Source organism: Vespa crabro, chromosome 18, assembly GCF_910589235.1.
Source record: "Vespa crabro chromosome 18, iyVesCrab1.2, whole genome shotgun sequence".
NCBI lineage: Eukaryota > Metazoa > Arthropoda > Insecta > Hymenoptera > Vespidae > Vespa > Vespa crabro.
This window is the reverse complement of record NC_060972.1, coordinates 4,050,563-4,077,398: the sequence shown is the minus strand read 5'-3', so window position 1 is coordinate 4,077,398 and position 26,836 is coordinate 4,050,563. Positions and strand designations below refer to the sequence as shown.

At 33.7% G+C, this 26,836-nt stretch overlaps 2 protein-coding genes and 1 long non-coding RNA gene across 9 annotated transcripts in view; all 3 read right to left on the bottom strand.

Moving 5' to 3' along the window:
• The window catches only part of LOC124430284 (potassium voltage-gated channel protein Shaker), a 137,996-nt gene extending 122,366 nt beyond the window's left edge, over positions 1–15,630 (bottom strand). Inside the window, exons 1-3 of one of the 7 annotated variants that reach the window (XM_046976605.1) lie at positions 15,562–15,630; positions 12,074–12,345; positions 7,191–8,278 (exon numbers count right to left, since the gene is read on the bottom strand). In XM_046976605.1, the coding sequence (XP_046832561.1) occupies positions 7,191–7,360 (170 nt within the window). In that variant the 5' untranslated portion in view covers positions 7,361–8,278; positions 12,074–12,345; positions 15,562–15,630. Of the gene's footprint in view, positions 1–7,190; positions 8,302–12,073; positions 12,752–13,820; positions 14,135–14,953; positions 15,330–15,561 lie in introns of those variants that run through there. The other 6 variants (XM_046976604.1, XM_046976600.1, XM_046976602.1 and 3 more) reach the window with 6 other exon arrangements.
• A 2,322-nt stretch (positions 15,631–17,952) lies between these two features.
• On the bottom strand, positions 17,953–19,340 carry LOC124430287. Its single transcript, XR_006943716.1, has 2 exons — positions 18,442–19,340; positions 17,953–18,314 (listed from the first exon to the last, which is right to left on the bottom strand). It is a non-coding gene; the product is annotated as an uncharacterized LOC124430287 (long non-coding RNA).
• A 106-nt stretch (positions 19,341–19,446) lies between these two features.
• Positions 19,447–24,862, bottom strand: LOC124430286 (U1 small nuclear ribonucleoprotein 70 kDa-like). The gene is given in 9 exon segments (XM_046976611.1): positions 19,447–20,075; positions 20,202–20,548; positions 20,699–20,942; positions 23,345–23,371; positions 23,374–23,418; positions 23,703–23,784; positions 23,859–23,921; positions 24,027–24,209; positions 24,567–24,862. Coding segments are annotated over 9 exon segments (1,299 nt in total). The 5' UTR covers positions 24,711–24,862; the 3' UTR covers positions 19,447–19,911.
• Between the last annotated feature and the right edge of the window lie 1,974 nt (positions 24,863–26,836).

Here is a 26,836-nt window from a genome sequence, read left to right as displayed (position 1 = left end):
AGAGAGAGGAGGGAGAAGAAGAAAGGAAGGGAGAAAAAAGTAGTAGAGTGGATCGTAAACATGAGAGAGAGAGAGAGAGAGGGAGAGAGGGAAGTACCGATGAGAAAGGGATAAAAGGGTGAAAGGGAGAAGGGAAACGTAGAGAGAATAATGCCAGCTAGCCAACCGGCAGCCAATTCGCGACAGGAAATTGACAGAAACTAGAAAATCGCGTTTGTCGATCGCCATTCGAAGATGATAGAAGAACATATGTCTCTACGTGTACATACGTGAGTGTGTGTGTGTGCACGTGTGTATATGTTTCTTCTATACATATTGTACATAGGTAGATATATATATACATATATCGTATATATATATATATATATATATATATATATCGTTTAAGTTCTCCTCTCACAACATCCATATCTACGTATCTACTACATTACTAATACTTGAAAATCATTGATCGACGAACAATTGTACTAATTATAGCGTTTCAAATAATTCCAACAAATCGTGCTTAATTATACTCTCATTAGTTATGCTTTCTCATTTCGTTACGTTTATAGAATGTTTCGTGACGAATCCTTATATCATAACAGATTTGTTTCTCTATTAAATCTATCGATCGTATTCTAAATCCTAAAGTAAATGTATTTATGTAGAATTAATTTTAACCATGAGAATTTTCATATAAATTGAACATTGTAATTTTATATAGATCGAATTAAATTAAATTTGTGATATACAGGTATAGATCAATTATATTTGATCGATAAGTTTTCTTAAAAATTTCTTTCCTAAATCTCCAAATAATTATAAATATCTATATATAAATTTTATATATATATATATATATATATATATATATATATATAAATATTCTAAATCGTTTCGCTTGTCTACGTGTCTAATATTCTTTTATTTCCTTTTCCTCCATTCAGCTAAATTCACCAGACCTTCTTGTGTAACTCTTCAAATTCATTTTACGTTCCATTAAGTACCCAACCAGACGATCTTTTAAATCCGTGTAATTAAAAGAATAAAATTATGCAATTAATGAAGTGCCGTCGTTTCAAGAAAGAGAACCGAGTTCTTCGACAATAAATGAACTCTGTTCTGGAACGACGCCATATTCATTGACATTAAGAAAAGAATTGATTTCTACAATCTCGTTGATCGTATTACGTGTCTCTTGCTCTCTACAGTGATACAAAAAAAAAAAAAAAAATAAAATCCAGATATCTAGTCTTCCTTCGTTTCACTCAATCAAAAATATCCATTTAAAAATTCTCAATTTATTATCAATTCTTAAACTGGATTTGTATCATTCGATATTACATTTCTTCTTCTTCTTCTTCTTCTTCTTCTTTTCTATCTTTTATATCTATCTTTTAAAATAAAATGATAAAAATAAATTCATTCAGTTCTGACAAAATAACTTAATTTTTCAATAATAATTCTTTATTTAATCATTAAACTGGCAAAGTACTATATGTTTGAAAAATTGTTAAAAAAAGAAATTACTTATATATATATATATATATATAGACAGAAAAAGAAGAAAGAAAAAGAGAGAAAGTGACAGAGATACATATAACATACATATATACATATATATATGTGTGTGTGTGTGTGTGTGTGAATGTGTATATATAAGCACGGAAGCAATGGATCCTTCAAAGCATCCATCCATAGACACGTGAATTCTATGACGTATGAAATCGAAGGGTCCTAAAGGTAGTGTTATCAAGAAGATCAAATCGATCATATTCTCTGAGGAAATGATGGAGGAATTGCGAATAATAGAGGGATGTGCCTTCCCTCTTTCTGCATGACCGAAGAAATATCGATATTTATTACCTCTATAGTACGGGAAACAGGAGGGTTGATCCTACTTTTATTCCGAAAATTTAACTCTTCGTATCGACATGTTCGATTGCTAGAACGAAGGGTGTGAACAATCATGATATGAACAATCATTGGTCAAAAATTATGAGATTTAACAAGAGAAAAAAAGAAAGAAAAGAATCAAAAACATTAAATTTACATTTAATATTTTTACACTAACGTAGAAATTATCCCAATGAAAATTTTCCTGTACTTTTATTTAAAAAAAAAAAAAAAAAGAAAAAAAAGAAACAAATAAATAAATAAACTTATTATATTTATTTATGTAAAATTGCTTAAACAATTCAATTCGTATGTTAATACGTTTATTAATTTTACTTGTTCGCTTTAGAAACAATAATACTCATCTAACGTACTCTCTCGTTTATTGAAATAATTAAAAATATTCTTTCAATGTCTAATATCGTTTATTATATCTATCAAATTTTTCTGCCTCAGATAGGAACATTTTCGAAGTGGACGTCCACATGAAAACGAGTTTACGAGATCAAAGTGCAATCCCGTGTAATTTTCTAAATCAAAGAGATATCCGACTTCTGTTATCGTATTACGTTACTCACGACGAAGTAGAGGGAAAAAAAAATAAAGGAGTTAACATTAACGTTCGCTCAGCTATATTTAAGTGTGAGTAATAGTCTCGACGAAAAAAAAAAAAATAAATAAATAAATAGAATAAAATAAAATAAAATAAAATAAAATAAAAATAGAAGAGGAAAAAGAAACTATAATAGATGAAATGTATCCTTTAATCCCATAAGAAAATTAACCTCGAATGGATTTTCTCAATTTTTTTTTCCTTTCTTTTTTTTTTTTTTTTTTTTTAACAATATCGAACGTATATGTGTAAAAAAAGAAAATCACGAATTCAAAAAAAGGAAAAAAAAAGAAAAAGAAACTGAACGAACCATCCATCTTTTTGTTTTCAAACTAACAACAATAATCAACCTGACTAGAAGCTGAGCTGAATAAAATATAGCGAACATGAAGTAAAGCCCATTGGGGCTAGAAATTTAACCGAGCCGAAGGGTAAACTCGAAGGGAAAAAAAAAGAAAATACAGAGAGAGAGAGAGAGAGAGAGAGAGAGAGAGAAAGAGATGAAAGAGATGAAAGAAGATAGAATAAAAATACGTGGAGAAGAAATAAGAAAGAGTGACAATTTAAAAAGAAGGACGTTCTATCAAAGTTTCGTCAGAATAGATATGAGATAAAAAAAAAGTTAGTAAAGAAAGACTTAACACTCGTTTCTTCCATCTTACATGGTCTTTTGAAGTAACACGATTCCTCGTTTGTTCTCCTCGCTATCTATCCAAACCCTTCAATGTGAGGAGTCAAGTCGTTTCAATCACGAAACGCTCTCTGCCAGTTGAACGAGTGCACTTTCGCTTGGTGGATGGATGATGATGCTGAGAGAAGAGTGTGTTCCTAGCGGCTTCAAAAGTGGCGGAGCGAGTGGTATCACTACTACAATAACACAAACTCATTGTTAACCGGCCGTCATATACGATAGAGACAAAAAGAGAGAGATGGAGACAAGGATAGATAGACAGAAATAGAATGGGAGAGAGAGAGAAAGAGAAAGACAGTGTGTGTGGGTGTGTGTGTATGTATTGGCGGAAGGTTTGAAGACAAAGAGGAAGATGAAACTACCCGAATACAAGGCGTCGAAGCTACCTGAATCGAGTCACGAGAGAGAAAAAGAGAGAGGAATAGAAAGAGAGAAGATTCTTCATCGACGATATTGTTGGTACTAACACACGAATATCCCAGATAACCGTACCACCACAACAAAACAATCGCGAATAAGTATACTACGTCGTTAACGACCTCGAAACAATGCTCATTGTGAACGATAATTAGTTTGTCGGTGGTTGGCACTGCCCTTTGTCATCCTTCCTTCCACCCCCTCGAAAGATTAGACCTAACCCTTGTCTCACTTCTCTTCTTCTCGTTTGAAGATGACTTCTTTGGTAAGAAACCCGTTCCTGATTAAACCCTTTATATAGATTGTTACACCGCGGGAAAAAACTTGTTATCGTTTACAATTTCGATGATTACGTTTACATTTTTTCTTTCCTTTTCTTTTCTTTTTTTCTTTTTTTGTTTTTTTGCGTGCTCTTCTTTTCCCTTTTCATACAGATTATTTTGCGTGAAATTTATATTTTCTTTTTATTTTGTTTTTTTTTTTTTTTCTTTCTTTTAAATATTGCTTCGCAAAAAATTCGTTTCGCAATTGCTACGAAAATGTTTCGTTTGTTGTTAAAACTTGTGACATAGTCTATTCATGCTCTTTTTTTTTTTTTTTTTTTTTTTTTATTAATTTGCTGAAAGAGAGAGAGGGAGAGAGAGAAAATTTCAAAAGTGTAAAAGCAAAGGCGTAGCGATCGATTAATGGTCGTGCTTAGTCGTCCGACCATGCACGCTCACGATGAAACTTTGCCATATAATATATATTCTCTCTTTAGATATATATACTCGCTACTTCTAGAGACCTTAATAACATAACGTGACATAATATCACAATTTTCGCTCGCTCACAATTACTTAACACGCTAAGTATGTAGCAAAGTATATGTATATCACATGTGTTATTTTGCTACACTATGTATACCACTAGACGTACACTAGAAAAAAGAAGTGTGAATTATTCATTAGAAAATCGACAAGAGGGTGTGTGGTTCGTTTCCTTTTTTTCTTCTTCGTCTTCTTTTTTTCTTTCTTTTTTCTTTTTTTTTTTTTTTCTTTTTTTTTTTAATTTCGACACGTTCCTTATCATCATCGTGAATAAATTATTAAAATTAATCTTAATTATTTATTACACTAATTTTATGACTTGTTTTTATTAAAAAAAAAAAAAAAAAAAAAAAAGAAAAAAGAAAAAAAGATGAAAGAAAGAAAAAAACGATCCAATGGCAAGAACGTCGAAATAAAAATTCGTAGAAGCCAATTGAACCAAACGAAATTGTAGAAACCGATCTGTTGGATGGAAATAAAACGGATGTTGTAATTGCATGTAATTTATCGCGTTAACACGGCATACTGCATAAAGTCCGTACTGTAAAAGGATAACCCAGCTTGGACGGACTAAAAATAGAAAGGTATAGAGAAAAACTGTGCGCTCAAATCCGCGTTATGACCCCGCGAGAATATTTACTACCGGTGTGTGAGTATTTTATTTATTTTTCTTCTGAAAAAGGAAAAAAAAAGAAAGAAAAAAAAAGAAAAAGAGAGGACAAAAAAAAAGACACTGAATACGTTCGCCATTAAGTTAAAACTGTCGGGACAAGAATATTCTCCATCTCCAAAATATAATTATAATAACAATTGTTAATATACTAAATAATAATAATGATAATAGTGCAATAAAATATCTCATATCAGAATCGATTCAAGCAAACAAGAGATCGAAATTATTTATTGGTATGCAATATTGAAAGATAATTATATTGGCTTGAATCGATAAAAATATTGTAATCATCGTCCAGTTGATGGATAATTATCACAATTATTATTCTATCTACTATATTCGAATATATTATACGTGCAAACTTTGTTAAATCACTTGAAAGACACTTGGACTATCTAAAATCGACTAACTAATATAAATATATATATATATATATATATATATCGATGTTCTAGATATATCGACTAGATATAAATCTAAGATTAAGAAAGAAAAGGAAAAAAAACAGAGAATGGATAAAAAACAATAAAAAAGAAATGTAGGGCGTTATAAAAAAGAAATGATCACGTAGAGACAAATCTGTTCTGCAATTGTCTAGAAAAAAAGAAACTAAAAATAAACTAACTACATATTATATGTATATATATATATATATATATATATATATATATATATATATATACACGTATGTGTATGTGCGTATGTATATGTATATACATATATACATACATATGAAAGTAACGTAAGAACAACGAGTAAGAAATCGCGTGCGAGATGAAAAAAAAAAATATAAGGGATACCTCTGAAATTGTGTAAGAGAGACCGAAGTTAAAGTACTTTCGAATGAAAATACGTGCTCCGGTGTTCGAAGCGTCACCAAGAAGAAGCACCATCGTTTTCGGTAAGTGCGATGCTGCCACGCGAGGCAATAGATCTTCGTTCCGAATGGAAGAGGGTCATTGTCATGACTAAAGCAGAGATTTGTCAGCCAAGTTCATCTCGTTGTAACCTCGTGCGTCGTATGTCCCAACCATACTGGGCTGTGGACGATAATAGGATTCTAGAACGGCATTTGCGAGTTAAGACTCGATGATCGATCCCCGTATTTAAAAATTTGCAAAAATACTTTCGATTAAATCTTCTTCAATGAGTGTCTTCCATTTTAACCAAATAACAAAGAAAGATGAAAAAGAACAATATATTTTTCTTTTCATTTCATCTCTTTCATGATATATGAATTATTTTTGACCACCCTATATAAATGTGTACAAAAATAGTTTACGATAGTTCTTTTTTTTTTTTGTTTCTTTTTTTTCGAAAATAGATAGAAGGCCGCAGAATGATATATGAAATTCGAGAAATATGGAATTTCGAATATTCCTCTCTGAAACTTCACGCGAATGATTTCAATGATTTATCCTGAATGTCATTGGTAATACTTAACAGTTACAGTAGTATAAGACTACGTTAAAATTGTATATACATACGTACGTAACGCGGAAGCCAAGGGAAATTGCTTCCGCGATCGTTAATGTTATGCACACTTCACGATGCAGCAGAGCCGAAAAACTGTATGACTCGTTGTGTAAAAGGGCCACCTATATATATATATGTATATACGGACTATTTTACATAACAACAAGGTATACCACGAGGATTTTATACCATGGTCGTCGCTTTAATCGGTGATGTTAATTTCAACGTCGGACTTTCAGAACGGAAAGAACGAGCTGTATCTCGCCTATGCGATAAGATACCTCTGCTTTAATTAAAGATAGTAAAAAAAAAAGAAAAAAAAAAAGAAGAAAGATAAAAGAAAAGAAAAAAAAAAGAAGACACAACGCCATTGAGTCTTTGACCTATTCCCTTGAAAAGAAAATCTTTTCGACGTCTTTGAAATCGTTTAAATCGAAGTATCAATAGATAATACGCGTAATGCGCAATCTCAGATATAATATTGGATATAATTCTTTCGTATCAAGGATAATATGAAAATAATACTGTAATAATATATAATCTTCTCTAATAGAGTTTAGTTTTTATAAGAGCCGATAAGAGATTGTAAGGAAATAATAAAATAGAGAAAAGAAATGTTGAGAAAAAACTCACTGATTGAGGGTACGATCGTTGCTTCCGGTGGTAGCTGAACCTTGAACCCCGGATGCAGCGGCGGCAACTGAACCCGAATCGTGATGTCTCCTTTCCTTGTGGACGATGCCCATCAACTTCATCCACGGATTGTTCGCCGCATGGGCGCCAATGCCGCCGCTCTGCCACATTGCGCTCGCCAGCCTCGCTCCGAACGTAGGAGCCCTTCTTGGGCTCCAAGAACCAAGGAGGAAAGACGAGTCTTAATATAATATCAGCGTCGACGATTGCAACGACGCTGCTTTTAAGGGCCGCTAGCTTGCCCGGCCCTGGATAGGTGCGAGGTGCCCTGCACGGCCCCGTTGCCTCCAGAGCCAGGCCCTCGAGCACCTCCACCATCTAATCCTCCTTGATATCTTCACAGCCTTTTAAGGCCCAGCGAATCACACTCCTTTTAATCACTTTCAAAACCCCGTGACACTTTTAAAGCAATTAAACTTCACTTATATATACACACACATATATATATATATATGTATATATATATATATATATTTATACATATATATATATATATATATTTTATATTCTAATCACACACAACAAAATGTCCCTTTTATTTGCTTCCTCTTTCGATTTATCTCCCCTTTTTCCTTTTTTATATTATTATTATTATTATTATTACTATTCTTTTTCTGAATTTTTTTCTTTCAATCTTCAATGATGATCTACACAAACACGCACCAAGAGTTTCTTCGTATTCTCCTCCTTCTGCACATCTCACCTCCTTTATTCCTCAGCCTTTTACTTTCTCCGCTGGTGTTGTTGCTGCCACTGCAGCTGCTGCAGCTGCTGCTGCTGCTGCTGCTGCTGCTACTTCTTCTTCTTTTAGAAAGTTCGCTCCTCAACGATCTTCTTCTCTTCCTTCTTTTACGCCACCTCTCGTCCTCTTCTTCTTCCTCTTTCTCTTCCTCTTTCGCCTTCTCAACTTCCTCCTCCTCTATCTCTTCCTCTTCCTCCTCCTCCTCCACCTCCTCCTCTAGCTTCCTCGAAGCTTTCTCTCTCTGGTACGCCGTCGTCTCGACTTACGTCACCTGCGTTCTTCTGCTCTTTCAAAGAAATAATCCCGATGCTCCGAGATACGATTTTAATGCTCTTTGTTGTCTTCTTTCTCTCATACATACGCGCATACACACACACACACACGTGCACACATATGTGCATACATATATGCACACGTTCCCTCTCTCTCTCTTTCTCTCTGCCTCACTCTCTTTCTCTCTCTTTCTCTCTCATCCCTTTCCTCTCAACCTTCGACTTCCCCCTTTTTCTCCATAACGACCCTTTTTCCCTTTGACTTTGAGATTTCTCTGCTCCGAGGACGTGGCAAACGTGAATGCGATCGCCTGACTCCTTCGAAGCGCGGAACGATCATCGAAGCGTCGACCTTACCGAGTTTCTACGCGTACTGACCTCGATCGATCGCGCTGCAGACCGAGTGCAATGTTTATTTACTAAGTACAAGCTTTTTAAAGTGTTTGCTATGCATGTTTTTTGAACCTAACTGATAATACCTTTTGTCCTTTTTTTTCTTTTCTCTCTCTCTCTCTCTCTCTCTCTTTTTTCTTCTCGTTGTTAATATTATAATTAATGTGCAGCTACAAAGTGCATTGCTTGTACGTGATGTAATTAAAAAAAAAGAAGTACATATACGTATAATATATGTATATAGAAAAACATTAACTTCGTGTTAGATTCAATAGATATGAAGAATAAATTAGATTGGAAAAGAGTCAGAGTTTTATCAGATATCGATATTAAAATGTATTTAAATATTATATACTTATATACATATACATATATACATATATGTATATATATATATATATTATCTTCAAAAAAAATTCCTTTTCTAAAATTTCGAGGATGTTATTATTTTAGAACGAACGCTTAACGTTTACCTAACCTAGGATGCATACGATTATTGGTTTATATCTCTCTCGTTTGCATTTTATCGAAGTTCGTAACAAGAAAGAAAGAGAAAGACATAGAGATAAAGATAAAGAGAAAGAGAAAAAGAGGAAAAGAGAGAGAGAGAAAAGAAAATGCAATTTTTTTCCGCAATCGTATCGCACGGAACTTTATCCGAAACGCACGATGGCGTTGCACGCGGCGATAATCGTTAGCGGTATAATAAAGATCTTAACGAAGCCGTACGGGGAATAATTTGTTACAACCTGTGGCTTTTCGTTCTGATTCAATTACACGCAGCATAATAATAAAAATAGCGCGATTCGCTTAGGCTGAATTAAAAAAAAAAAACAAAAACAAAAAAAAAGAAGAAAGAAAAAATAAAGACGCATATCGTAATCTTTCGTAGCAGTTGACACACTTCTCTCGTTGTCATTAAAGAGGAAGAAGAAGTAGAAAAAGAAGGAAAAGGAATTTTACAAAACGATTTTTATCATTGAAAATGTTCCATCGACAAACGTGAATCTTCTTTAACAAACTCAATATTAATTTCGGTAAACTCGTTACATTATTCGTTATCGCAATGTTTTCTGAATTAAGCACGTTCACCCCACGAACTCCGAGTTATCATGATGCCCTTTAAAACGAACCAATTTTTGCATAAATCGATATTTTCCATACGACTTCTTATTGATGTAAAAATTTTATTCAGAACGATACTGCATACTTTACTTATCATTCATCAAAATCATTGAAGATAGTAGTTCGAACGAAGAATTTAATATATCCATGTACGGTACATGCGTATACATATAAGTATAGCATATCTAGCATATAAAAAAATGGCGATATTTTAATAATCGAAAATAAAAAGGAACAAAAAAACGAGGGAGACAAGAAAAAAAAAAAGAAAAGAAAAAAAGAGGAAAAGCTGAAACTTCATTTCACTTCGCGTATAAATACAATGTTTGAAATAGTACGAAATGCAAGTGAAAGCTCTGGAGAAAAGTTTGCACTTAGATCGCAATACCGATTATTATTATTATTATTATTATTATTATTATTATTATTATTATTATTATTATTATTATTATTATTTATTGTCAGACTATATCTACAGAGATGACACCGATCGCAAAGCGGAAAGTTGAATTTCGAAGATGGCAGCCTTCGTAAATTGACCAGCTTCGAAATTATTAGATCGACCGTAAAGTTATCCCCGTTTATAGTGCGAGGTTCACACGATCTATATATAACTAAACTCGCGCGCTCGTGCCGAACGACGCAAAGAACCGCGAACGTCGAGCTTGTGTGTTATCGATTTATCTTGAAAATCTTTGTTAAATTGACGCGATATAGTATCCGGTAATACTTGTTAAGAACAAATACGTAGGTGTATCTACCTATGTATTATATAAGTATCTGCGAACACGGATACACGTATCGTCAATACAAATCCGTCACAAATATCTATCGAGAGAAAGAAATTTTCAAGGGAATACACATCATGGCCTGGGAATAAATTTACAAAAAAAAGAAAAAGAAAAAAAGGAAAAAAAAAGGGAGGAGAAAAAAGAAGGGAAGAAAAAAAGAGAAGATACGAAAGATCCTTCTGCAGGCGTATTATTGATAAAAAAAAAAAAAAAAAGAAAAAAAAAAACGAAAAGAGAAAGGAAGAAAAAAAAGGAGACTCGGGTCGAACTAAATGGAAAAGTTGAGCCAAGCTTTCGCTGGATCATTTCATTAAATGTGCAAGAACCTTATCCCGAAAAGGAGTCGACGCGAGGAATCCGTCTACGGAACAGAACCGCACGAAATTAATCCGTTTCACTACGGCATTAAAAATAGCTCTGGGTCGACGTAAATCGATCCTTGTCGAAGAGAAACGCACCGAGGGAAGATGAAGGGAAGGTGTTTTCGAAAATTCAATTCTACCGCGAGTCGTTAAAAACGATCTCTACGTTATTACCAAGAGGAAATATTTTTTAATTATAAAAATTCCATAAATATCCATGAGCGTTTTTTCTTATCTCCTTCGTCTTTTCTTTCTTTCTTTTTCTTTTTTTTTTCTTTTTCTTTTTCCTTTTTTCTCCCCTTATGTAACGAAACGAAACGTACGTAAGGTAAATTTCTCTATTAAATCTAGAACAAAATGAGTTTAGCATAGTAACAAGAGCTAATAAGATGAAACGCGTTCCATTACAGCTGCAAACGGTAGGTGGTATCTCGTACGGTTTCTTATGATTAATGACGCGAAAAGTATTGCACACACGTTTTACAACGTATACACCTATTGGAAACACAAGTTCTCGTTTTCAAGTCGAATCTTTACTTGAATAAAGAGAGAGACGGGGATAGAGGAGGCGGGACGGGGCGGGACGGGGCGGGACGGGGGCTTATCGCGATCGACGAGTGATGATGAAATTACCTTTATGACATATACTCGATAACGCTTTGTCAAGCAATACGATACGTTAAATCGCGAATGAGAAAGAAGAGAAATCATATATTATGAAACAGGAGTTAACTGGGAAAAATCGGCGATCCTTTCTGAGTTTCTTAATCGAGAACAAAAACTTTGCCACGTCCTCATAATTTTGCAGATTTAATAAGAACCGATAAACGAATCGATTAATCACAAAGAAATTGTTCATCACCGTATCCCTCATCCCCTTTCATTATTATCGTGGAATTAATTTCTTTTGTTATTTTTAGACGTGGTGTACGAAAAAAAAAAAAAAGAAAAAGAAAAAGAGAGAAGACAAAACCAATCCACGAATTCGTCAAAATCATCTCGATTTTTCTAATTCATTTGATATTTCGAAAATGCCTCAACTCAGTATCTCTTTGATATCTCAATCATCCCCTTTCTCTCTCTCTCTCTCTCTCTCTCTCTCTCTCTCTCTCTCTTTCGCTCTCTCGCTCTCTCTTACCTCTTAACTTCAGTAGATCAATGCACTCGTTGAAGCAAACTTTCACCGGCCATGCATAACGTGGCAGGGGAGGAGGATATAAAACAGGTAAGTAGATACGCACTGCACTCTCCTTCTTTTTCCTCTTTTCTTCTCTTTTCTTTTTTCCTTTCCTTTTCCTTTCCTTTCCTTTCCTTTTTCAGCCACAAGAAAGAAGAACCAACGACAGTTCAGGATTCCCAATGATATCCTTTTTTTTTAAACCGGCACGATAACGACGTTCTCGTATAATACTAAGCACGAAAAATGACAAAGTTTTTGCAAAAGAAAATTATGAAAATTTTCGATTGCCAACCAAAACCAACCCCCCCTCTTCCATATCCACATATCTATCTCCCTCTATCCTCATAAATTCGAATAAACTTGAAACAAAAGGATTTATCTTCTTTTGTTCGTTGGTTTGTGATTAAGGAAAGATGATAATAGAATAAGAGAGCGATAGATAGATAGATAGAGAGAGACAGAGAGAGAGAGAGAGAGAGAGAGAGAGAAGTGAAAAGAAAAACGAAAAAAAAAACGAAAAAGAAGAAGAAGAAACAATAGAAACAAGAAAGACACGCAGGCAGGCAGGCAAGCAAGCTCAAGCACGCAGAGAAAACGCGTTTACATTCACTAAAACCTCGGCTATCGTCCCACTGACACACTTTATCTCGCATTCATACCAACCACCCCTTTCTCTGATCCTCTTCGATCCCTTTGAACGAACGAAAAATCACGATCGTACGATGATAAACGACGAAATCAGAATATGAAATCCTTGAATTTTAATAGATTGAGATAGATGGATAGATAGATCGATAAATTAAATAAATAGATAGACAGATAGACAGACAGATAGATAGATAGAAAGATAGATAGATAAATAAATGGATAAATAAATAGGTGAATAAATGTGTTAAGAGTTTTTTGATATTTCTAATGAAGTGACCACAACCCTGATGATCTTATCAAGAGGGTGAGAGAAAAGCCGCGTGTTTGGCAACGCTCGATCCAAACGCTACAGGTCGCCTTCTAAAGGTTCGTCCATGGAATAACGATGTGAGAGATCTTGGATTAGCGAAGGGAAGAAAGGAATAGAAAGGAATAGAGAGTAAAGAAGATAAAGTGGAATGAAAATAAGAAAAATAATGGAAGATGATCCCACGTGTTTTCACGAGAGAAAGGAAAAGAGAGAGAGAGAGAGAGAGAGAGATAGAACCGATTCTTCTTTACGATAAATCGACGTCGTTAATTTCTCGTATACTCGTTCGTTCTCTTCTTCTTCGAGAAAAAGAAGAAGAAGAAGAAGAAGAAGAAGAAGAAAAGGATTCGACGAGTAAATAAAGCTAAAGAAAATCCTAACGATATGATTAGACACTGAAGAAAATGACGATAAGAAACGAAGTTATTCGTAAAAAGGTACACCATGATCAAGTCCTATACGTCGTAACCGTTATAGTCATCGTTGCGAGGTATCAACGACCTTGGCTGAATTCTTCTTAGTAGATTGATGATGAAGAAGAAAGGATGCGCTTAAGTCGCAGGACCATTAGTCCTGGTTCACGAACACGGAAAATAAGGAACGAAGACGAGATGACACTGAACACACTCACACACTATTTCTCTCTGGTAATATACCCACATATACATATATGTGGATCCTATATATATATATATATATATATATATATATATATATACACATATACATATATATATATATATATACACAATCCATCCACTTTTTCCTTCTCAATTTTCTTTTCCCCGGTCCGCGAAGTTTCGTGAAACGTTTCTTAGAAGAGAAAGGGACACGACGCGAAGGATTCCGCAGGACGTTCTTGGTCAAGCAGGAGCGTCGAACCTGGACGTACCCATCGCTGACACCACGGCACGATGTCGGCCAATGGGATCGCGCGATCTCAGCCGCATTGGCGGTGCGTGAGAGAGATCGCGGGGTAAGAGAGGCAACACACGACGCCGCACGCCGTCTGCACCACCGAATGCACCCACCCACCTTTACCTCACCCCTTCAGAGCTATATTCCCCTCTTTCACCATCCACCACCTCCACCACCTCCTCCACCTCCTCCTCCTTCTCCTTCTACACCTCTTCCACTTCCTCCTCCTTCTCCTCCTCCTCCTCTTCTTCTTCTTCTTTTTTTCCCTCCTTCTGTCACGAAAAAAAGGTCCGTCACCCGCACACCGATCCTCTGCAATTATTTCTAATCACCGATTTGAACTTATCTACTTCTTCTTCTTCTTCTTCTTTTTCTTTCTCTTTTTCTTCCTCTTCCTCAGAGAAACAAACTCGATGACTTCAAGTAGAAGAGAAGAAAAGAGAAGAGAAAAGAAGAAAGAAAGAAAGGAAGAAAGAAACTCCGTTGTCTAGGCTCGCTTCAACACTTTCGGGAGATTTGATCGTATTCGACCGGTCCTCGAGGTCAACGCGGCCTAATCGTAAGCACACGTTTGTTTCACCGTTACTACGAATAGGAGGAGACGAAGTGACATAGAGAAAGATAGATCGATAGATAGATAGATAGATAGATAGATAGATAGATAGATAGATAGATAGATAGATAGATAAAGAGAGAAAGAGAGAGAGAAAGAGAGGGGTTATCGATGATCGTGATCATCCGTTCATTTCATACATTCACATCCTCTCAAACTCTTTCTTGTTCCCTCGTTAGGTCCGTTGGATCTCGATCGACATGTTGAAAATAATAAGAAGAATGAAGATAAAAGAAGAAGAGGAATAAAGAAAAAGAAGAGATCGTGCGTGTGTGCGTGCGAGCGAGCGAGCGAGCGAACGTGCGTGCGTGCGTGCATGCATGCTTTGGGAGGACGCTGTGATGCCTACGAGTCCTCGGTCACGATTGTCGTCGTCGTCGTCGTCGTTGTTGTTGTTGTTGTTGTTGTTGTTGTTCCTGTGCTTCTCTGCTTGTTTTTGTTGCCAGTTGTTACTAATTTCGTCGTCTGGTTCGTCGTAGTATTAATAGCAATACCGATAGTAATAGTAGTAGTAGTAGTAGTAGTAGTAGTAGTAGTAGTAATAGTAATAGCAGTAGTAATAGTAGTAGCAGTAAAGAAGAATAATTGTCATAAGTGTGTCGACACCGATTATTTTATATGATCGAGCAGTGACAATAGTAGTAGTAATATTAATAGAAGTAGAAGAAAAAGAAGAATAAGTATAAGAATAAGAATAAGAATAAGAATAAGAAGAAGAAGAAGAAGAAGAATAAGAAGTAATAATTGTTATTGTTGTTGTTATTGTTGTTATTGTTCTTATTGTTGCTGTAGTAATAGTAATAGTAGTAGTAATAGTAGCAGTAATAGTGATAGAAGTAGAAAAAGAAATAGAAGTAGTAGAAGAAGAAGAAGAAGAAAAAGAAGAAAAAGAAGTAGAAGAAGAAGAAGAAGAAGAAGAAGAAGGGGGTCGGGTGTAATGGAAAAAGGCACCCCGACTGAAAGAAAAGCGGGCGGCCACGAGACTCCCGCGCGGAGCCCAACGTTTCGCCTCACTGCCGGGCTCACTGCAGGCTCTGACGCACCAAGCTTGCCTCCTCCACCACCTCCATGCCAACCTCATCCTCCTCATCCTCCTCTGCCTCCTCTCTCTCTCTCTTTCTCCACCTCCAACCCCTGGCAATCTCCTCCCTTTTTCTCTTACCCTTCATCCGTTACCATCTACCTGTGTATACACCACACTATTCCCTTGGTTTGCCTCCTCCTCCTACTACTACTACTACTACCCCCACTACTATCCCTTTCTCACCCTCTCTCTTTCTCGCTCTCACACACGCCCACCCTTCCCCCCTTTTCTCTATCTCGGTGCTCGGTTTCGCGCGCGCATAGTCGCATATACTCGTTGGAAAGAGAGAGACAGACCATTCGACACACCTGCGCCCTATCCACGAATCCTCTATCTTGCTCTAACCCTCTTTAACCTTCTCTCTCTCTCTCTGTTCTCCCTTCCCTATCTCAAACCTCCCTCTACCTTACTCCCTTCCACCTTCTTCTAACCGTCACCTCCTCATCCTTCTTCCTCTCTCTCTCTCTCTCTACTTCCACGCTGCTTCCACGTCGTTGAATCCACGATATCCAACTAAGTCTATCTATCTCTCTCTCTCTCTCACACACTCTCTCTCTCTCTCTCTCTCTCTCTCTCCCTCACGTCGAAACCGATCCCCAGCGCTAATAATTGAGCACCTTGCGGATCAGAGACTCGGGGAAGAACTAGTCGAGAAAGTTGGGCTTATTTGCTTTGATAGACTTAAATCATTATTTTTTTTTTTTTTTGTTTTTTCGTGTTATTTTTACTTTATTTTCCTTATGTCCCTTCGTTTGGGAGAAACGAAAATATCCGTGCTAATATGTCATTACGGTTCGATTATAACTTCCAAGCATGTTTGATTGGCTACGTTAAAATGAAATTTATTAGGAAAGATCGTTAGCCTTTTTTTTCTCAAGGATCGATCGATCACGTTTCTCTAGTGGAACGCAAACTCAATATAAATTAATGTGAAACTTTATCGACCATATATCCTAAAAAGTCATTATGACATTGAGAAATCGGATCGATTACTCCATTAAAAAGTATTATCTCGTACGAACAAACGAGTACGTGCATATGCATATATATATATATATATATATATATATATATATATGCTTACTATATGCAAATTTTCTTATAACATATACAGGACGATGATGGAGTAAGCCAACGAATATTGCCAAGTGAAATAAATTTTGTTTTCGTTCGCTTTTGAACAAAACAAGACTGCAATGTTCAGTATTAAATATGCCAATACATTCGCATCTTCTTTCTCTCTCTCTCTCTCTCTTTCTGTCTCTCTCGTTTATACAAAGGATATTATTTTTAGATATAGCGTTTAATTTATGTGGCGAAAATGTATAATGGTCGCCACTTATTATTATTTTTACGAAACAAAGACCATGTTAACCAAACTATACATTTGTATGTATAATTAATAATATTGCATGGTTTATTGTACTTGTAAGTATTTACGAAAAATACATTTGTTCATTCTCATTGGATATTTGGACAAAAGAAGAAAAAGAAAAAAAAAATATTTTAATTTACTTGTCAGAGACAATTGCATTTTTAATGAATCGCGAAAAACTATGTTTTTCTATAAAATAGGAAACATGATGAATAGAACAAATATGTACATACATATGTATGTATGTACGTACGTATGCATGCGGATTTAAAAACTTGTATGTACATATCTATGTATATATGTTTCGTGAGTTACTGTAAAAACGTAGAGTGAATAAAAATAAGATACAAATAAAAAATATAAAAAAGAAGTCGTGAAACTGCGATGCCGCATAAAAGGGTAATGCAGAGGCAGGTTCGTTACTAAAACATTCGCAACTTAACTTTCCATCCGCGGCTACTGCCAACTAGCACAAAACAAAACAAAAAAGTGCTTTATAACTCCGCCGAAAGAATAATTAAACATTAAGGAAAACTTGATTGCTTGGAAATGTTAAGGTGGGCGTACATTTACAAACGATACTAGTTTCTTATTTAATTAATTGTTCGAATAATCGTTTTCAAAATTCGCGGGTAACCTAAATCGATAGTACTACACGAAAATCAAATAGAATATAAAATCAATTGTGATTTGCTCAAATTATTTTGAATAATTATAATGACTGTTTATAATTAAATTGTATCTTAATATTGATTACAAGAATTACAAGAATTAATTGAATTACACTCCAAAAAAAAAAGATATGTGTATATGTGTGTGTGTGTAATATATATATATATATATATATATACGTATATATATATATATAAAGAATCGCAATTTATCCAAATTATAGTAAATAATATAGTAATTGTTTATAACAAGATTATCCATCTTGATCTTGCAATTACATGAATTAATTAAATTACACAAAAATACAATCGAACGAATAAAATTAATCATATGTTACTCGTGTTATCTTGATTAACTATAATAATCATTTATAATTAAATCTATCTTATCATTGGAATTACAAAATTTAATTAAATAATCACACAGAAGGAAAACAAAATCTAAAATTAATTCTAGACCGTCTTCAATAAGTATAGTAAATGTTAATAGTCAAATTTATCTTACCATTGAAGAAATGTATTAACTTAAAAATACGTACTGCTAAGCGTTGATTATTTCGAAACTGCATAATGAAGTTTTCTAAAAAAGATACTAACATTATAATTTGTTCCAACTATTTATGAATAACCAAAAAAGAAAAAAAAAAAGGAAAAAAAAAAAGCAGAAAAAAGAAAATTGATTGTTTTGTACAAGTGCATATACTTACCGCAACAATGCAGTTGCAATAAGATCACATAACCTCCGTAATGTTCCGACAATCTATCGATTATATATTTCGAAGTTTTCATTTTAAACTCGGCTTTACATCATTGATTTACTTTTAATATAATTATTGGCGAAATCATAAAATTATTTTCTTAAGAATAATTCGCACTTTCATTCGGGAATATTATTCGAAAACATAATAGAGGAAACAGTTAAACCGGAAATACGTAAAAATCGTTGAGCTCTCGTCCAAGCAATTTACGACACGAAAAAAAAAGGTATTTCGATTGGATAACGAGTTTTCAACTCGTTCGAGAAAGAAATTCTCATTTCCGTAGAATGAACACTAAAATGCGGCGTTTTCTTCTCTCTCTCTCTCTCTCTCTCTCACTCTCTCTTTCTCTCTATTGCTTGATTTAAAAATACAGTTAAATATGATATATTGATTTTTATCTAAGAATTCGAATTCATTGGTAAAACTAACGTAGTTACAAACAAAATGGCGTTAAATTCAAATCGAAGAAAAATAATCTTTCTAAATAGTCTTCTCACATCTAATGATATAAAATACAAATAGATATTTAATTAAAAAAAAAAAAAAATATCTCATTTTTCCATAATCTTTGACGTCTCAGGATAAATCTAATTCCATAATTATTTTCTTCTATTTGACATAGATATAATAAACGTAAAAAGAATAAAATAAAAGATATATTATCCAATAACAAAAAAAAAAAAAGGATATTAATCCTATGGAGAGCCATTTATGCCTTTTAAATATATCTAACAAATGAATTATATCCTTTATTTTATTTGAATATATATACATATATATTATATATATATATATATATATATATATTTAAATATACTCATATACATACATAGATATATATATATATATATATATATATATATATATATGAATATATTTATATATATAAATATATATATATATATACATATATACATATATAAATATACATGCAGCAGTTATCATGAAGAATTTCAATTCATTCATATACTCATATTATGTATGTACAAATACAGCGAGTGACAGTACTTTTTATTTGTGGTAGCAATAAGGTTGAAAACGTTTATGAACTTCTGTGTATGTGTGTTCCATATTGCGAGGTTCTGTTTGAACTGCTAGAATATTGTATTTAATACATTCCAATCTTAAAAATTTCAATGAAATTTTACCTTTCGTTCCAACGACGAAAAATATGTAATATTCTAAATTAATTACCAAGGAACGGCTAATTATAAACGTAGATCAAAGCTGCTTACCTTGCAATATGCCAATAGAATATCTGGTCATTAATTTTCCATTCCACTATACAATTCGGTACTCAAATGCGGTAAGTACAGCATTACACTAATAACAATAGGAAATACAATATAACATTATTGATGGTCGCATCGATTCGTCGCGGGCAGAGAGAAAACGTCATAAGGCATATTACTGAGATCAATAATCTTGTACAGAGTCGTAATTATTGTATGGGGGTGGATCAGGGCGACCTTCGGGAATTCTATATTTTTCTTCGACTTCTTGATCGTTATCGTCTTCATACTTGACTGCGGTGAAATACGATCCTGACGTTGAAAACGTGTTACTATAATCGGGATAATCTGAAAAAAAAAAAAAAGGCAATATGATTTCACGTTGTTAAATACATGAAAGTGAAATTTTGCAAAATTTTTAGCCACGCATGAATTTTTCTTCTTTTTTTTTTTAAATAAGTATTTAAAATATACCATCCAAAGGTTCCTCCTTAATACGAATTTCCTTGGTATCTTCGTCTTGACGATCACCACGATCTTTTCTATCCCTACGTTCACGATCTCTGTCCCTTTTATTTCTCTTCCTATCCCTATCGCGATCGCGATCACGATCGTTACTCCTTTTACGATCTCGATCACGATCACGATCACGATCACGATCTCTTCTGTCGCGTGGTCGTTCGTCTCTTTGAATTTCCTCAATGTCAGGATCCGGTAAACGATCTCGACTATGTCTACGTTTCCGATCGCGTGACCTACTCCTTGATCTTCGTTTACGATCGCGTGACCTTCTGCGTTCTCTGTCCAAACGATCGCGATCCCTAGAAAAAAGAAAAAACACAAAAAGAAAATAATACAAATAGATGTATATATATATATATATATATATATATATATATATATATATATATATATGTAAGCAACGATTTGACGTAATTGGATGGAAAAAAATTTGAGGAAATTCATTTTACCTGTCCCTGTCCAGCCCTCGCCCTGAGGTTTCCCTCTCTTGCTCGAGACGATATCGTTTTCTTTCTCTTTCGTTATCTTCCCTACCGGAGTGCTTTATATTCACATCAGGTCCACCTCTGCGAGTACCACCTAGACCACCACCAAGTCGTCGAGGGAGCCACCCTTTTACCGTTCTTGCACGCTCCACGTCAACCAATACTCTGCGACCATCTATTTTCTTACCATCGGCATGCTTATACGCAGCTAAAAGTATCATTAGAAAATTACAATCTAATCAAGATCGCCCAACTACTACGCGTTATGCTATTATGAGATCTCTCTTAATCCCTGAGAATCTATTCGAAATGGCGAATCATCAAGGATGATGTTTTTAAATGATATGTATGTTTTATCTCTCTTTCTCTCTATGCAGAACCAACAATTGCACCATCTAAGATAGAATGTCTTTAATATTTTTATTTATTTACTTTTTTTCATTTATTTACTTTTTTGTATTTACTTATTTATTTATTCATTTTTTTTCTCTTTATTTTCGAGGAAATGGAATTTTCTATTTATAGCTCAAGCACAACTATATATACTTATGGACGGGCTAAAGAAATTACGTGTATGAAGAAACAATTGTGACTCGACTCTCTTTGTTTACTTTTCTTTTTTCATCTCTTTTTTACTCGATCATTTTGGGTAACGATGAATTAGAATTGCTAATATGTCAGCCTGGATAATTGGTAAAAGTATCTACATATGCATTGTGTTTATAGTTTCCTTACAACGAAGTCATCCAAACCAGTAAGTAAAGTATCCTATTTTTATGCATGATACGGATAATAAGGTATCTGCATGCATTATTCCTGATTATGTGCTTCTTATTCGTAACGTCCATTATTCTATAAAGTAAAATTAGAAAGTATATACCAGTTATAGATTAATCGGATATTTCTAAACACACACTCGCTCTGTACTGTGCCTTCATTTCTTTTTTCAAAAAGGCAAAGCAGTACAGAGAGTACTTACTGTGCATTATATACGTCGGTATGTTTTAGAAATAAGAAAGAATAAGCCGTGGTACTACGATCTCATCTTACTGTATAAAATTACAATTGTACGTTACTTATCTCCGCACAATAATCAACAATGAGGTATGCAGACTTTGAAGTACCTTAAATACTACATGTTTAAATTCCAAAAAGTATAGCAAATACAAAAAATACCTACCGCGGCTACTTACGTACGGAAGTTAACACAAAGCTTAGAAGTACTTTTAATCAGTGAAATGAACTTGTAAGAGACTCGCGAGAGTAGGCCAGCGCGTACGCTATTCATTGGGAAGGTGCCCAGTCTTCGTATGTTCGTTCAATCTCCGAAGAAGTTTACTTTGCATTTACCTGGTGCGCTTTTTTCTTTTTTTTTTTTTACTTACAACCAAACCGTGCGCAATTCATACATATTTTATATCTTTGTTACGTAATGTTATTACTGATTTCTCTAATATTATATGTTAACTTTAAATAATACGGGCAAAGATCTTTTCTATTTTCTTAAAAAATTCCGAATTTGAAAGCAAGGGAAAGATTATCTGCATGCTAAATTATATTTGCAGACTTTCAGATAGTGTTTACGTAGCAAATGATGATATCGCAAGATAAATTAGTATTCTATATCGAAATTGATATGTTTCAGGACTTAAGCGTACAAAATATATTCAAAATAAAATTAATTTTGATAACTTGATAATTTTGATAATAATAGAATTTCGACTACAATGAAATCTTTTTGGCAGAAAGAATAAAAAATAGCACCCTAGTAATAATAACAATAAGAATAAGAATAAGAATAATAATAATAATAATAATAATAACAATAACAATAACAATAACAATAACAATAATAATAATAATAATAATAATGATAATAATAATAATAATAATAATAATAATAATAATAATAATAAAGATGATGATGATGATAATAATAATAATAGTAATAATAATAAGAATAATAATAACAGTCCACTAATCTGCATTATGAGTTTTCTACTAAACCTATCAAAAAATTGCTTCTCACTGAAATCTCTATGATGTTCTACCCTTGCTTGAATATTTGAATAAAAACAGTAATGTTTTTACCTACAACTATGCGTATGATGGTTATAATTTTCATCAATGTACGTTACGCGTTGCCTAATGATGATATCGAACTAATTTGAATGACTCCTAATCTTTGTAGAGTTAACTTTTTAGCGAAAAACGCGTATTTCGTACCAATCTTACCCGAAAATATGATATCCGACGAAAATCGAAATATATATATATATATATACATATATATATATATAATAATAATAATAATAATAATAATGTGACTGTTCACCGACCGTGTCCCTGAACCTTTTCCCTAAGCCCACCAATCAATTTCAATGTAGAATGCTAACTTTATATATCGCGTCAAAATAAAATCACAAATCAAAGTAATCTGTCAATGAAGACACCTCCTTTTAAACACTTTAAGAGTGTGGCCATACTAAATACTCGTACCGATCAAATTTGTTCAAATTCTGAGTTTAATTAAAATTGTTGAAGAAGTATAGAGTAAGCATAGACGCTAACAAACGTTGTTGTATGTTGGATCTTACCACACATACAAACCTATCATATCAGGCAGGTTCAGGGATTTTGCATGGAATAGTGAACGGCACTAGTTGCCGGCAGCGGCCACCACGCTGTACCAAGAACAAGATAAAAACTGCATTAATCAAGACAGCCAATATTCTCTTTTTCATTTGAATCGTTTACCATATATTTGTATTTAGAGAATGGTATTCCTGCATGGATGTATCGTGGGACCCCCCACACCTTCTGGTTAAGTACCAATGAAAATGGGTAGCCTAACTATAGCCCTGCCCCACTATATTCTAGCTGGAAGTGATGCTAAGAAAGGTGAGATTCCAGACTATGGACTCACGGAGGCTTTCAAGAAAAATTACATTTCTGGGCTGTTACTTACAGTGCATGTCTCTTTCGTGCTCATATTCAATGAAAGCATATCCCCTAGGTTTGCCATTTATTGTATTATGAATTACCACAATCTGAAAAATAATAAAAACGATAGAGAAATTCAATTTTACACTTAAAGATCTTATCTACGTTAAACATTTTATACCTTTTTTACCGGTCCATAGACTTCAAATTCTCTCCTAAGCTTTGATTCCGATGTATCATAATTCTGAAATAATTTGCTTGCTTTAAGGACATATCTTAAAATATCTAACATGTTACTACTCCGTTCTATCCATATTTGGGTGTTGCAACTTGTAGAATAAATACTCACTATTCTTGCTACAAATAAGGTTTTAAAAGGATCTGCCGTCACATTGGGAATACCAGCAGGATCCCATACTGCGATTTCTTGTTCTAATTTATAAGCAACTTGCTCGGCACGTTCTCTCCTACGACGCTCCAAACGTTCTTCACGAGTTTCAACGCGTACAGGTGGCGGAGTATCTTTCGGATCCTTTTATTTTTACAAAATTCTCAAGTTATAAATAAAACTTATACAACTAAATACAGCGAATCAGATTTCTATCGCTACCATATACATAGAATCTATTTTTGGCAATGTCTAAAATGCACAAATCCTTTCAATCACTTTTACGTAATAACTCGTTAGAAATAAAAACAAAAAACTTGGCAATATTTCTACTTTAATGGCATTTGAAGATTGTATCAATTCAAGAAAATTCTATGAAACTTTTGCAATCTTGAAAGTTTGCCTAACGCGTAAAAAAATATGATTACAAATAATATAACTTAGAGAATAAAAATATATAAAAAAATAATGTCGTTTCGAATCGAGTGAAATAATATCTACCTCAAAATATTTGAGAAATGCTCCAACGCCGATATATCCTCCATTCTTCTTTTCGTGTGGAAGCTTGCTGGCCGGTGGCAAATAAGGTATTGGATCGCGAGGAGCAAAAAGCGCAAGTAAATTCGGAGGTAAAAATTGCGTCATTTTGTTGAAATATTACAATAATACGTCAACTTTACTCTCGCTCGATTAATTAAAACGAATACAGGAACAACTGCATCTTTAGACACTACACTCCTTAAAATGGCGTCGACGTTGCTACCGGTATGCCATAACCACATAACCGACAACTCTATCTACAAGCCACAAGAAAGAAATATTATTTGAAAGACTTTGAACTACGTAACACTTATCGACATATGTTTACGATCAATCCCACCAGATGGCACTTGAAAAATATTGATTTTTCTAACGCACCAATTATATTCCTCTAGGTTGAACCTGATTGGTGCTTATCAATACGATGAGATACATCGAGATATTGATATCTATGTAATATTTTTTAAATAGATTATTATAAATTCTATTCGATCTATTTATTTAAATGCAATATTAAAAAACATCAAGCACGTTAAAATTATAATAGGAGCATTGACAACGTCATGTACTGCATTATCGACATAATCGTTTAATGGCCAATGACAACGTCGAAGATATTTACGAGAATGAATTTTTGATAGAAATATAAATAATTATTTATGTATCTACGTAAAATATAAATAAATATTTTGTTTCCAACTAATATCATACTCATTTCTATTATTTATTATATAAATATTATCTAAAATAATACATCGCAATAATGAGATCGATATTTTTGTGGTTATCAAAAGTCCCGCTAGAGCGCGCAGGCGGTGTTTTAACTGTTAATTTCGTATTCGACGAATTCGTGACGCGTCGTTTAAAAAAGATTCTCATTTCGTGCAGTAATCCACGTCAAAAATTAAATCAATCGAAAATATTTACTCTCTAATGCAATTTAGGAAACTTAGACGAGTTATCGACATCAAGATCGACAAGGAAAGGCGAGAGGGTATGTTTAAAAATTTCTTATTATTCATATTAATGATAATGCTTGATCTCACAAAGATATTTTTCATTTCTTGTCAATTACGCGACGTACACATAAATATAAATAACGTTTATTAATGATATAATCGATAAAATACTCGAGTAAGCAAAGAGAAACGTTCTAACAAGGAACGTCAAATTCTTTCGAAAATATATTCTTGACGATAGGATATCGAAATGGCAAAAAAAAAAACAAAATGGCTGAAAACAAAATTTCTTTAGGATTTTAATTTTATATAAATAAACTAATTATCGTAGTGTTGCATTCAAGGTAATACGAATAAAATTACATAGTGCAATTTGCAACTGTCAATTTATTTTCTACAATTACATACGCGTGTATGTACGTATATACGTATATATGCAGTACGTACAGGTTTGAAAAAATTATATGAACGATAACGAGCGAGATCGTTTCTAACTCTTTTACGTAAGAGCATATTGAGAGAGATAGAAGAGGAATGAAAATTCTTAGAAATTTTGTACACACATGTGTACAAGACACTATTCATTCCGTATAGTTAATAAAGATCTCAGAATTTGTGGTTTCTTCCTGTGTGTATTCTGCTTAACACAGAGAATTATTACATGTACACGGGACATACCTTACATACGTAAGTGTGCGTACTAATGATCGTTCTCAACGTGATTTTTTTCTTTCCTCGTTTATTTTTTTCTGTTTTTCTTCTTGTTTCTTCTTCTTTTTCCCCTTTTTTTTTTGTTTCCTTTTCTTTTTTTTTTCTTTTTTTTTTTTTCTTTTTTGTACCAACAACGTGAAGCAAGCGTAAACATCACACAAAGAGAGAAAAAAATCCTTGATTACGTAAGAATCTTTTCCCACTTCCTACTTCCGTAAATTACAATTTTATCTGAATTTATCAGAAATTCAAATATAAAATACCGCATTAGCCTTTGCTTTCGGTCTATGTGTAATATTACATATAGGAAAGGGGAAAAAAAAGTATTAATAAACCCGCTACGATTAAAGTTAATCGGCTAATACATAATCGAAAGATCGACCTCATAGGAAATTAAAAGGAAAAAAAGAAAAAAAAATGTATTAATAATTCAAATGAATCTGATCTAACTAAATTATTCGTGTTAATAAAATCGAAAGATCAATTCGATAGGAAATAAATTTAGAATAGATAGGAATTTGAGTCTCACGATAACGAATGTAATGGCAACTCGATTCATCG